Below are 12707 nucleotides of genomic sequence, written 5' to 3'. Positions count from 1 at the left end.
TCGCGGAAGAGCTGTTCGGCTTTATTACCCTTCGTTTCCCCGTGTCCCGTGGGACAGTCCGCCCCTCCCGCTGCCCGCAGTGGTACAGCCCGCCGGCGCGCGCCGATTGCGTCACCACGCGTCTCCCACGCCACCCGGAAGCGCTTCGGCGGCGGCGGCAGCGGAAAAAGCGGCTCGTGCGGCCGGTTGTGTTTGCGGCTGGACCCGCCGCGGGGGCCCGCACGCGCCTGCTGCGGGGGTCTCCGCCCGCCGTTCCACGACCGGCCCCATGGCCTTCAACTTCGGCGCCACGGCAGGAGCCGGGGCCGCCAACCCGACCGGTGAGTGCTGGGGCGGCGGAGCGGGGCGGGGCGGGGGGAGCCGAGCAGCGGGCAGCGCGTGCCCCCCCCCGCCAGTGAGAACAGCGGCCGCCTCAGAGGGCCGCGCGTGCCCCCCGGCCAATGGGGATAGCGGCGGCGGCCCGCGCGTGCTCCCCTCCTGACCCCCCCCCCCGCCAATGGGAACCGCTGGGGCCGGCAGCGCGTGCCCCACCGCCAATGGGGAATCACGGCCGCCTCGGAGCCCCGCGCGTGCCCCGCCGCCAATGGGAATCGCGGTCCCCTCAGGGACCCGCGCGTGCCCCCCCGCCAATGAGAACGGCGGTGGCGTCCCGCGCGTGCCCTGCGGCCAATGGGAGCGGCGGTGGCCGGCAGCGCGTGCCCCCCGGCCAATGGGAGCCGCGGCCGCCTCAGAGGCGCCGTCCCGCGCCCCGCCCGGCCCCCGGCGGGCCCGGGAGCTGCTCTTCGGGCATTGGCGATGAGGTGGTGCAGGTCCTTCGGATCAGCCTTTTCCTTGCAGTAATGTCCTCGTTTGGATGAGATGCCCTTGGAAGTTCACTTTTGAGCAAGGTAAAAGACAGTGGTTAACTTGTAAAGGAAGATCTTTTCCCCTCTTCTTTTTGTCACTGTCAGTCATGGTGAAGTGTAAGGCAGAGCTTTCCTTACCCTCACTTAGTTAAATCCTTTTTGGCTCCTAGGAGAGCATCTGAGCAAGTCCTTTGAATAGGATTCATCTTTATTGTAGTTAACTTGAATATTACTGTCTCTTCCACTCTGGAAGAATGTGTTTACACAGACTCTTTCTGGCCCCGTCTGAGAGTAAAAAATCATCTTGTGCTGCCTGTACACCGTGGCAAGGTTTATGACGCTCTCAGACCAATATCAGAGGGAAATCTGGCATCACACCTCAGGACTTCCCTTTGTCTGTCCGGCATGAACCTGTTTCAGCTGCATCCCGGGGGTGCTGGGTGCATCAGTATGTCCAGCAAGGCTGAGGTGGGCAGATTTTGGCAATAGAACTTGGATAAGTCCACCCTGGAATACCTGCAGTTTGTGTGGTGCCTCAGCTGCTGGAGTTGGGTTTTGTGGTTATTCTGCTGTCATGTCTCTGAGTGTATTATTTGTATGAAGATAACGTACTCTCGCTTTCCTGATAGCTTATGAATTAATTTTGCTATTATATGTTACACGTAACACAGATGCAGCTGTATCGAGGATCTTAGGCTGTTAAAATTACTCTTAATGTGAATATTGAACCACAGAGATGGTTTCATGTAGGGCTTTGGAATAAGGTGGGGAAAAGCTGCTGCTTTTTGCACGGTATAATTGAAAAATAACATCCTTACAGCAGCAGTGTGTGGAGCTTTTAACTGTCCTCCTTGTGTCCAATAAATATTGTTTAATGCCAGTTAATGCCTTTTACTCCTGTTTCTAACTATGCCTATCTTGCCCACGGGGATGGAAAAATGCTTCAACTTTTCTTTCCTGGACCTTCCTTTCACTCAGAACTAATGTTGCCTTGCTCTTTTTCTGCTTCCCGCTCGTCAGGATTTGGTGGGCTTGAAACTGCAAACTCCACTGCCAGTGGGTTTAATTTTGGGGGTTTCGGATTAACTGCTAATCCCACGGTGAATTTTAATATTGGGAATTTCGGTGTTTCCACTACCTCAACTCCACCATTCAATTTTGGTAACAGTCTGGCAAGCGCAGGTAGATAACGCGTAAATATGTGTTCCGTGGTCAATGTTACCAGCAGGGGTCCAAGAATTACATCCCTAACTGGGAATCTCTGTCCACTACTGATCTTCATATCCAGCGAAGACTGGCAATAAAAGCTCTGGAAATGGAATGGGTTTGAGAGCCATAGGCTTGTAGGGGTTTTGCCTGTTAAATTCTCAAGGAATAGTTTTTGAGGAAAAATAACCCTGTAGCCAAAAGTCTCTGAAATGGGAATGAATCCAGGCGATCCCGAGCAATCCCAGGGCTGGTCCCTGTGCCGCATTTCCTGACATGAGATTCTTGGACTACTGCAGTCATGTTTTCATCTTCCCCCGTGTCTCCTCATTGGCCTTGCGTTGGCTGTCATGAATGCACCACACCTCAGTAGTTTCTGTGGAGAAACACATTACATACGACCGGCACAAAGTCAGAGCCCAGCTGTGACCTGTTCCCCGAATGCCGCTGTGCATCCCAAGACCACCCTGCCCCAGCTGCCAGAGATGCTCAGTGCTCCAGGGAGGGCCCTGCATGGGATGGGTGCACTTGGGGGGTGGTTGAGAAAGCCTTTTGTGGCCCCATGGAGATCCATCAGACCTGAGCGATCAGCTGATGTAATTTCACCTTAAGTCTTTCCCGTTCTGTATAAAAACACTGGACTGGATGGATTTCTAATGCTTTTGTGGGTGTGGAATTTGCCTGGGGGTCCTGTTACCACTGCTCATATAGGAATTCCATCCATCCCACAGTGTCATCGCTCTCTGTGTCAGCGCCTCTCATCTGTTTTGTGCACCCCAGGGATCTCATTGGGGTTTATTTGCTGTAAACACTCTTGGCTGGATTTCTTTAGCTTCACTTGAGCTGCTCCGGTAGAGACCGTGCATAGTCAATTTGATACTTAATTTGATACTTAATTTGATACTTGATTTGTACTCTCGGGTCCCTTTTCAAGAAAGGATGACTAAATTTGCTATGAGTACAAAGGTACCTAAAAATGGTGTGAACTGCTGGTGCTGCTGCCAGGGTGTCCCACTTGCTGGCAGGACTGAAACATGGGTGTTACAGGGAACAACTTCTTGTGCCCACTCACATTGAGATGTTTGCTGAATAGAAATAAAATGCAATTGCATATCGCCTTTGGTTTATGCTTTTCATTTTGTTCATGGACAGGAGGACTGTGAGTGTAATAGACTAAAGGACTTTTTTTTTGCTTTTGACATGGGAATTAAGAGAGGCAGCATCTTTTTGACAAATCCTTTGTAGCAGACTGTCGTCTTCACTTGAACACATGTAAAAGCAGCATGAAACACAGGCTGGTCAGCACTCCACAGGCTGCATCTTGGGCCAGCGCTGTTGGCACCACTGGAGCTCAGGTGCTCACATAGGTCCTCTCCTGCTGGTCAGTGACTGCTTTTCCTGAAAATTTGTGGAAGGCTGATTGCTTTTGCATCCATCTTCCTATACTAGTGGTTGAACCTCCAAATGAGATGTAATGGGGAGGATCATTGGGGAAACAAGGCTTAAAAAAAAAAAGAACCCTGTAGAATTTTACCTGTAAATTTTGCCTGTGTGTACCCTGGCCTCAGGCTTTGATTTGTTTCCAGAGGTTAGGACTGTTTGTAAAGTTCACAAAACATCAGGTTGCTTACTAAACATTTAGCAGTGACATTGGCCAGAAGTATTCCTGAGAATATAGTACTGTTAGTTGTGTCTCTCACTGGGGAAAGCACATCCCTCTGGTACAGGAACAAGATGTCAGATGACTGCTGCCTTTTTATTTGCTTTCTTAACCCACCATACAAGTTTTGGCTTTGTGGTCCGTGTTTTCTCCCCGATTTCCTTGGACAATGAACTCGATCCCCATGATCAGTGTGAGCTACATGCTTGTGCCATGTGACATCCATCTGTCAGCACCTGTTCTCATAACACCCGAGGCGTGCGGTTGGTTGTCGTGTTGTGCCCAGCTCCAGGGGCCGTGTGCCACTGCCTCACTGCAGTCTGTGTTTGGCAGGTGCCTTCGGAGGCTTCGGGACAACCACCACCACTGCGGCACCAGCGTTCAGCTTCTCCGCTCCCACCAATACCGGCACCACTGGTAAGGACTGAAGGACTGGCTTTAGAACAAATCCAGGAGTGCTTTGGATTGCATGGCTGCTATGCTCTTTTTCTCAATAACCATCTGTTTGTTTCCCCAGGACTCTTTGGTGCTACCCAGAACAAAGGCTTTGGATTTGGTACCAGTTTTGGCACAGGAACTGGAACTGGCTTGGGTAGTGGGTTGGGAACTGGGCTAGGCTTTGGAGGCTTCGGAACCCAGCAGCAGCAGCAGACCAGTGAGTATGGCCTCTGGATTTACCTGTCCCTTAGCAGTGAAAGCATAAGACTGCCACCTTCAGTTGCTCAGGTAGTGGGACAGAAGTGTATTGTAACAGGAGGCTGTTAAACTCTTAAACCAGAGCTCAAGCGGGTCCCTGAGCTTCACCCTTGAGCTTCCAACAATATTTACCCCTTTGGTTTCGTGCTGGTAGAAATTGTAGTTAGAGAATTGGTGGTATTGCAGTCACAGCATTACTAGAAGGGGGAGGAAAAAGGCACTGAGGTTAATTTAAATGGCAGTTGGATGATGAGCAGCTGCAGGCTCTGAGTCTGCTGAGTTTGTAACAGCCAACCTGCCCTCAGATTTGGATATTGAGAGTGCCAGACGATGTCATGGATCAATACAGATGTCTCGCTTAAAAAAAAAAGAAAAATCTTCTAATGTAGCATTCAGGAACTTTTGTTGTAGATGAAGAAAACATGGTCTGATTTTAATTCATTTATTCACTCGGTGTTTTTATTTTGCTTCTCAGAATGTGGTAAGAAGTGATGCCAGTGATAGGCAGATGTAGATGATAGCATGGTCATGGTTGGTCAAGCAGTTAATTTGTTTCTCTTCATCCCACCCAGCACTAGGCAGCGGGCTGTTCAACCAGCCTGCCCAGACACCTGCTCAGTCCAACCAGCTCATCAATACAGCCAGTGCCCTCTCGGCCCCAACACTCCTGGGAGATGAAAGGGATGCCATTCTGGCCAAATGGAACCAGCTCCAGGCCTTCTGGGGCACGGGCAAAGGATACTTCAACAACAACATTGCTCCGGTGGAGTTCACGCAAGAAAACCCCTTCTGCAGGTTTAAGGTATGGTGTTGTTCAACTGCCCACAAAGGGCACTGATGCCCTTACTCTGCTGAGTCTGAGCATCTCATGGGTGTTAAATCAGATTTTGTCACCGGTAAGAGTATTCTGAAACAGTATTTTTCCAGGTAATCTGCACAGTTCTGATGCATACTCATTAAAAGGTTCGAAGATGCTGGAAATCTGGGTGGTGTGGAGGGACTAGATAATGAGCCCAGATGTGGATCATGAAAGTAACATTTTCATGTGCTAGCATTCAGGTTAGTGTGTGTGTATGTGGAACAGATCTATGGAAATTAATTTTAATGTGTATCTGTGTATGTTACAATGTGACAGAAACGATTTTAAATAACCTTCTTGTCTTGTGAACATTTGGAATAAGAACTTCAGGGTCTTTCTTCGTTGCTTTGTCTAGGTTAAAGTAACTCTCTATGAACCTGGCCCGTGCCAGGTTTAAAATCCACCAGCCTTCTTGTGCCTTTATCCTTGTCAGTGCTCATGCTGACTCCATTCCTTGTACGGAATCGTCAGCGGTTCCAGATCTTGTTTCTCATGTTGACAAAGAATTCATGGCTCTTCATCCTCCGCAAATCCCGCACCTGCTGACTGGTCTTGCTAAGCCTCAGGCTTGTAAGAGGATTTAGGGCAGGCGTGGCGATAGCCTCCTTCCCTGAGCTCGTTCTTTGGAGTGCATACTTTGTGACCTGAATGTAGGTTAATACTTAATTAAGCCTAGTGTTGATTATGCACATTGTGATACTTCTGTAAAATTTTCTCAGCAGCTGTGCATGCCTAACAAATGTTGGGTTTTGTTGCATCACCTTTTTCAGTCTTACCTTGAACATTTTGTTGGCAATGCACCTGAAAGCTTATTTTCTTGTAAGTTGTTGTCTGAAATTGCTTTCACTGTTTCTGGGCTTTGAAAAATTGTCCAGTGTAAGTTGTGTGATGCAAAATCGGTTATTTTAGAGTTTCATTTACCAAAAAGAAGAGTTTTCAGGTTAGACAATGCCAGATACTAGGTTTCCTCTTGTCCCTGTGACTGGAGTGTTTCTGATGCCATGAATTCACTTGCCTTAAGTGATATACTGACAAGTTCCATCTGTGCCAGCAGATGCCTGTGAAAAATAGGGGAGAAGGTGGCACAGGGATAGGAACAAAGCGTCATAAGCTAGTTTGGTTATTGCCTCTGGAAACATCAGGCATCTGATAAGAATGACGCATTACCTGAAGGGTTCCCCAGGAATCCACTTGTACACAGTTCCAGCTCCAGACCAAGAAACGAGTGCTGCTAAGGTAAGTGGTACAGGGCGTTGTTTGAAGGACCGCTGCGAAGAAAAACAAATCCGTTCTAGTTTGAAAACACTGTGTTGCATAAAGAGATCATGGACAAGTTATGTATTTAAAACAGAAATACCCGAGGTGTCATGTGCTTAGAAACAAATTCTTCCTTAGCTATCTATCACTGTTGTGCTCCATGACAGGATGGCTGATTCTGCAAGGCTCACCATGGCAGGGGATTACCCTCTGCTGACAAGACCGGGCTCCTTGGCATGTCCTTGACTCCTTTCTCTCTTCAGCTAAACTTGTGCAAGAGGAAAGGTGCAGGTCACCCACCCACATGCAGTGTCAGGGCCTCACAAAGCCCCTGCTGTCCACCCTGTCACCAGTGCTATGTTGGGGTGACAGCTGACGGGCAAGAGGAGGTGAAAGCTGCTGCTCTGCTTTTGCATGTAGTAAAGTCGGATCCTCTGGTTCCATTTGCAATTTGGAAAAAGGGTCAGTTTGTAAAATGTTCCTGATTGCTGTTAGCTCTGCTGGGTTGGCAACTCCCCCGATGGGGAAAGGATACTTAAGAACTTTTTGTAAAAATCCAAACTGTTTCAAAAGCTGCTCTACTGATGGCCGTGTGAGAGAATGATTTAAAAGGGGATTGATTTTATGTTCCTGCAGCTCTGAATACATTGTGAGTTCAATATTGAACCAGTTGCTCTAAAAATGGAGGGATTTAGCCCCTCCCCTTCATGCCACAAGGATATGCTTGTAACGTATCTTCATTTGTCCTTTGTTCCTTGGCAGGCTGTGGGTTACAGTTTAATGCCCAACAACAAGGATGAAGATGGCCTCGTGGTCTTGGTGTTTAACAGAAAAGAAGCGGATATTCGAAGCCAGCAGCAGCAGCTCGTAGAATCACTACACAAAATTTTGGGAGGAAACCAGACCCTCACTGTCAATGTTGAAGGTGTTAAAACAATGCCAGATGACCAGTACGTGACCTTCCCACAGTGTTGCCTATTTCTATTGCATGTTAGAAAGGGTTGGTGCCTAAGTCTATTGTCTCCCGTTCTGCTTGATTTTAGATCTGTTCATCCTGACTTTGATCTGCGTCTATTATTCCTTCATGTAGTTTTTCCTAAGGCATTAAGTCCAGTACCTTTCCAGAGATTTTAGGTTATTCTTAATGTGGTACTAGTATCACCATAGAATATGGTGGTTAAAACTGGCGGGAGCAGAGAATGTAATAGTATTTACAGGTTTTCTCTCTCTCCCTTGCTGTGTTGAACCCTGCAGTTACTGGTACTTTACATCTCACTTAGCTAAAAGAATTTAAAAGTCAGATGGGAGAAGTGGTAGCTTGGATTTTGGGTGGTTCTGTATTGTGTTAGCTCCTACGTGCTGCTGGCCTTTTCCTGACGTTCCGCATTTTACCTCGCTCAGGACAGAAGTGATCATTTACGTTGTGGAGCGCTCGCCCAACGGCACCTCGAGGAGAGTTCCTGCAACGACCCTCTACGCCCACTTTGAACAAGCCAACATCAAATCATCCCTGCAGCAGCTGGGGGTCAGCCTGTCCATGGCCAGGACGGAGCTGTCCCCAGCACAAGTCAAGCAGCTCCTGCAGAACCCTCCTGCCGGTGCGTGGGCTGCGCCGTTTGGGCTCTCTGGGGAAAACGCGGGTGTCAGCCTGCTGGAAAACGCCTGTGAAAAGTACAAAAAAAAAAAAAAGTTAAAACTTAGCATAATCGTGTCCTGTACTCACTTGCTAGTTTTCAGATGGGTCTCTTAGCCTGTGTGTGTGGCCACAGGCAGTGCACATATAGCTTTGTTTTAGAGTAGTTAAGGGCTGTTTGTGCCATTTCATAAGGTGACTTACCTTTATGCCTGTAACTTTTATATATGTCTGTGTTTAGGATATAAAAAGTTATGAAGTCTGGATTGCAGAAGGAACTGGGCCTAGTCTTGCTGAAAAGTCAGAGCTAACTCCCACTGGGATTATTTTGCCAACTGGTTTGGTAGTTTGATCACTTAATTGCTGATTTTTTAATATTTTTTTGTTTTACACAATAAGCAACTTTAAAAGGACAGAATGACCCAAGTGTGGCATATAGTGGGAGCAGTAGGAATTTCTCCCTTTAAGATATGGATTGTCCAATGGGAGCACCTATGGGTTGTTCCTTTCGCCTGCTTTCCAACTGGCAGGAGTGCTTGACAGCCTTTGGGTCTGAATTTACTGCCCCTGCTCAGGACCAGGACTTTTAAAGAGCTACCCTAGTTTAATTAACCTTAATTTGTGTTTAATTAACCTTAATTTGTGTAACAGTCATTCGGGTTAGCACAGTTTGTAGGGTTTTTGTATTCCGTAGCATTTTTTCCTGGTTAGCAGCTGTAACATCTTTCTATTCAGATATCCATACTAAAAATCCTTTTTTTTTTTTTTTCCAGGTGTTGATCCTATTATATGGGAACAAGCCAAAGTTGATAATCCTGATCCTGATAAGTAAGTCCAATAGTCTGTCCAAGTATTGCAACAAGGCTTGGAAAGGGGAGAAAGGGATAATAATTGCATAGAACTCTTCAGGTAACTTGCAAGAAACTTACTCGAGTACAACTTGGCCAAGTGCTGATCTCCTTGAAAGCAGTGAAGATTACTGGGAGTGCCTGTCTTAATCCCTTCACCCATTTAGGCGCTTAGGAGCTGTCAGGATAAAGAGTCTTACTTGCATTACTTAGAGGTGTGGTGTCCTCTGTTACCCGGATTAGTTATTGTGATTTATTTTTTGCATCCATTATGGTTTTTTCTCTTTATTGCTGAAGGTGATGCACCTTTTTACCCTCCAGTGGTTACAGATAATTTGGGCTGATTTCTTTATGAAAAAGGAACAGGTTGTTGGGAATAGGGAGGACTCTAGAGCTTAGCAGAAGAAGATATGGTTACGTATTGATTTATAAAAGGCCAACGGGATCTGTAGCTTTATATTAGATTCTATTGATAATTATTAATCCTTACCACATGTCCAGTGTAAAACTTGTTGTAAGAAATATTTGTGTTCTGATAGGCTTATTCCTGTGCCAATGGTGGGTTTCAAGGAACTGTTGAGAAGATTGAAGGTCCAGGATCAGATGACCAAACAGCATCAAACTCGATTAGATGTAAGGTTACTCATCTTCATCATGAGCTGCTGTTGACAAAGGGTGTGCTACTAAATGCACCTCCCCTGTGTGTTCAAAACTGAAACAGGAACCATGTTCTTAATATATTCCTTTAATAGATCTTTTGCCTAAAAATTGAGCAGTGTGGTTTGACTTTTATTTGTTTCAAGTTCAAGCTTACTGTTTTGTTATAGGCTAATCCACACCAGCTCAATTTAAGTTGTATAGGCATGGACTTTTAAATTTGGGCAACCAATTTTACAAAATTGGCTTTCTGAAAATCCGGGTTGTGTATGAAAATAAACACAAAGGAGAGCAGTAGAGGTAGAAGAAAGCTTTCTAAAATCATCTGGGTCAAGGACACGAAGTTGCTGGGCTGTGTAGTGTCATGAAAATCACAGTTTTAAATCAGGACTAACGTGTTCTGTTAGCAAAAACTTCTCTGGCTTCCAGTTGACTCCCATCTCCTCTGCAGATAATATCTGAAGATATCAGCGAGCTGCAGAAAAACCAAACGACAACTATGGCAAAAATTGCACAGTACAAAAGGAAACTGATGGCACTTTCTCACAGAACTTTGCAGGTAACAGGGATAATCTAAATAAGTCCTTTGACACAGCCTGGTGCCAGAAGCAGTCTCAGGGGAAAGGAGAACCTGTGCCATCTTGTGCAGGCCAGTGCTGAAAATTATTCTGACTTCAGCTAACAAGTGTTCGTTTACGTACCAGGCAGAGCTGTCGGGGAAAGCTTCAGGGCTGTAGTACTTGAAAACCTTCTCTCTCGCTTACTCAGCAGCCGCAGGACTGCCCTGAGGTCGTAGAGTAGCAGAATAAATGACAGAACAAATCTACTGAGAAACAGGCTGAAGGAAGGGCAAAAAGATGTGGATGGGCTGGTGGGGAAAGGGACGAGCCAAGTGTTCTCTAATGAACATCAAAGGCATCTTTTGTAGGTGTTGATAAAGCAGGAGATCCAAAGGAAAAGCGGTTACGCCATTCAAGCAGACGAGGAGCAGCTTCGTGTACAGTTGGATACAATTCAGTGTGAACTTAATGCACCCACGCAGTTCAAGGTGAGTGGCTGATAAAGCCTGGCTAACAGCTCTGGGGTTTCCTCGCTGAAAACATGTCAGTTTTTCCAAACGAGGTCTAAATATTGGTTGTGGAAAGCTTTCTATCCAGCAGTGTTAGTAGGTTGTAGCATCATGCTCTTTGCTGCATAACCAATAGGTATTTCAGTAGTTTTGAGTTCTTGGAAATACTGGAGTTGCTTGCCCTCTGCATGTGCTCCTGAACATTTAACAATGGAATGAACAGCAATGCTTCCAACCCTGGAGACTCAAGGAATCGTAGATGCTGGAGCTCTGCCAGCTGTAGATGAGTTGTGTTTGATTTTAGCCTGTTTCTCTTCCCAGGGCAGACTGAATGAGCTCATGTCCCAAATCAGGATGCAGAACCACTTTGGAGCAGTGCGGGCTGAAGAGCGCTATTACATAGATGCAGACCTCTTAAGGGAAATCAAGCAAGTAAGTATCACTGGGTAGAATCCTGGCATACTCTTTGAACTTCATCACTTGAGCCAAACACACACCGACTGTATCTAGAATGTCATGTTCTTGCACTGTTTGATGAAGTCATCCTTTTTATTGGTCTCAGTGCCAGTGCACCAAGCTACTGTACAAAACCACTCTGTGGAGATAGGCTGTTGGTACAGACAATGCTGTTATTCCTTCCCCCGGAGAAATTATGTCAGGCTTTTCAATGTGTCAAGGCCACCGGTCGTGACACCTTGGAGAAATATTACTTAAGTGTGTGAAGCTGAACAATACTCACACTGGTTTCTGAACTATCTGCAGCACCTAAAGCAGCAGCAAGAAGGGCTGAGTCACCTAATCAGCATCATCAAGGATGACTTGGAGGACATCAAACTGATAGAACATGGGCTGAACGAGAGCATTCCCATCAGAGGAGGAGTCTTCAGTTGACTGGTGGAGGTTTACACAGAACATGGTAATCGAGTTTATGGCTCACCTTCCAAGGCTAAAACTGTTGAGGTAAAATAAAAGACGTATCTTGTAGGAAGAAAATGGTATTTTGGCTGTTACTTTTAGAATTAGCAAAGCCTCTTCTAAGCTTTTAAAATTGACCTTTGGAAGGTTTATATTTTATAAAGCTGTATATGCTTTAACAAAAGAAGGAAAACTGAATCTGTTCAGATACCATTTTACTATAAAACTATATGTACTATTGTACATTTTTTCTTTTTTTCTTCTTTTTTTTTTTTTTTACAACAGCATTGTCCTAAAAATGCAGTGCTGCGGGGATTGTTTCACTAATGACTCGGTTTGTGGAAAGCTCAGCCTGCTTTCGTGTTTCTGTCACAACAATCAAGTCACAGCATTGTGTAAACGGCTGATTTAAATCATTACAGGGATCTTTGTTGCTGTAACTGTGTTGTTCTTTGCAATACCAGTAGTTTACTGGGGCAAGCTGCAGACAGTTCATGTTTCCAGTTTCTGTCCTTCCTTTGGACTGCAAGGATCTGAAGGTTATGTTTTGGTCACTTTACGTATGTGAATTATACAAAGCTTTGCTGCCCCTCCAAGTAACAGAATGTCTGGACATTGTCTTCTGCCTTTTTTTAAATTGCCCAAGAGTAATAAATTCAGTCTGCCTTTGTAATGAGTGGTGTGTGGTGTTGGCTCTCAGTGGCATCAGCAAAGCGGTGACGCTGCTTACAACTCCAGGTAAGTGCATTTCACTCTGCACCGGGCACTGCAGGTAACAGGCTGTCAAACCCAGTGCCACAGAGCTGCTTGGCAGCCTCAGTCCCCAAACCAAAATGAGGGGCATGACCCTAGGATCCTACCTGGTAGCAAGCATTGCAGCACAGGTGCCTACTCACTCCATGCTGTAGAGAGAGACTTGCTTTTTCCCCTCAGTATGAAATTCACTGAAAAAAACTGAAACAGAAAACCAGCGTTCCCTGCAGTAGGAGTTTGTACAGCAGAAACAAATGTGGAGGAGGAAGAATCATTTTGTTCATTAGCCATCAAAATTAATTCCATTCA

At 46.1% G+C, this 12707-nt stretch overlaps 1 protein-coding gene across 5 annotated transcripts; it reads left to right on the top strand.

Moving 5' to 3' along the window:
• Positions 1 to 151: 151 nt before the first annotated feature.
• NUP54 (nucleoporin 54) lies at positions 152 to 12321 on the top strand. 5 transcript variants are annotated; one of them, XM_039551368.1, is made up of 13 exons: positions 152 to 320; positions 1866 to 2027; positions 4045 to 4128; positions 4229 to 4366; positions 4980 to 5209; positions 7286 to 7473; positions 7925 to 8121; positions 8930 to 8984; positions 9544 to 9637; positions 10113 to 10220; positions 10590 to 10709; positions 11052 to 11162; positions 11493 to 12321. In XM_039551368.1, exons 1-13 carry the CDS (start codon positions 269 to 271, stop codon positions 11619 to 11621), a joined length of 1668 nt encoding a protein of 555 aa, XP_039407302.1. In that variant the 5' UTR covers positions 152 to 268; the 3' UTR covers positions 11622 to 12321. The 5 variants fall into 5 exon arrangements, with proteins under 5 accessions (XP_039407302.1, XP_039407303.1, XP_019148570.1 ...); XM_019293025.3 differs by lacking the exon at positions 152 to 320 and adding an exon at positions 765 to 887; XM_019293024.3 differs by lacking the exon at positions 152 to 320 and having other exon boundaries at positions 804 to 2027; positions 11493 to 11646; positions 11931 to 12321.
• Positions 12322 to 12707: the final 386 nt, after the last annotated feature.

The sequence above is a fragment of the Corvus cornix genome, chromosome 4, assembly GCF_000738735.6.
Source record: "Corvus cornix cornix isolate S_Up_H32 chromosome 4, ASM73873v5, whole genome shotgun sequence".
In the NCBI taxonomy this organism is placed as follows: domain Eukaryota; kingdom Metazoa; phylum Chordata; class Aves; order Passeriformes; family Corvidae; genus Corvus; species Corvus cornix.
Note: the sequence above shows the minus strand (reverse complement) of the source record. Positions and strands in the feature narration are given on the sequence as shown.

Coding starts and splice junctions, on each gene's coding strand:
- NUP54 (XM_019293024.3), top strand. CDS start 1,730: ATGCCTTTTACTCCTGTTTCTAACTATGCCTATCTTGCCCACGGGGAT. Junction 4,367..4,979: donor CCAGCAGCAGCAGCAGACCA/GTGAGTATGGCC, acceptor CATCCCACCCAG/CACTAGGCAGCGGGCTGTTC. Junction 8,122..8,929: donor CCTGCAGAACCCTCCTGCCG/GTGCGTGGGCTG, acceptor TTTTTTTTCCAG/GTGTTGATCCTATTATATGG.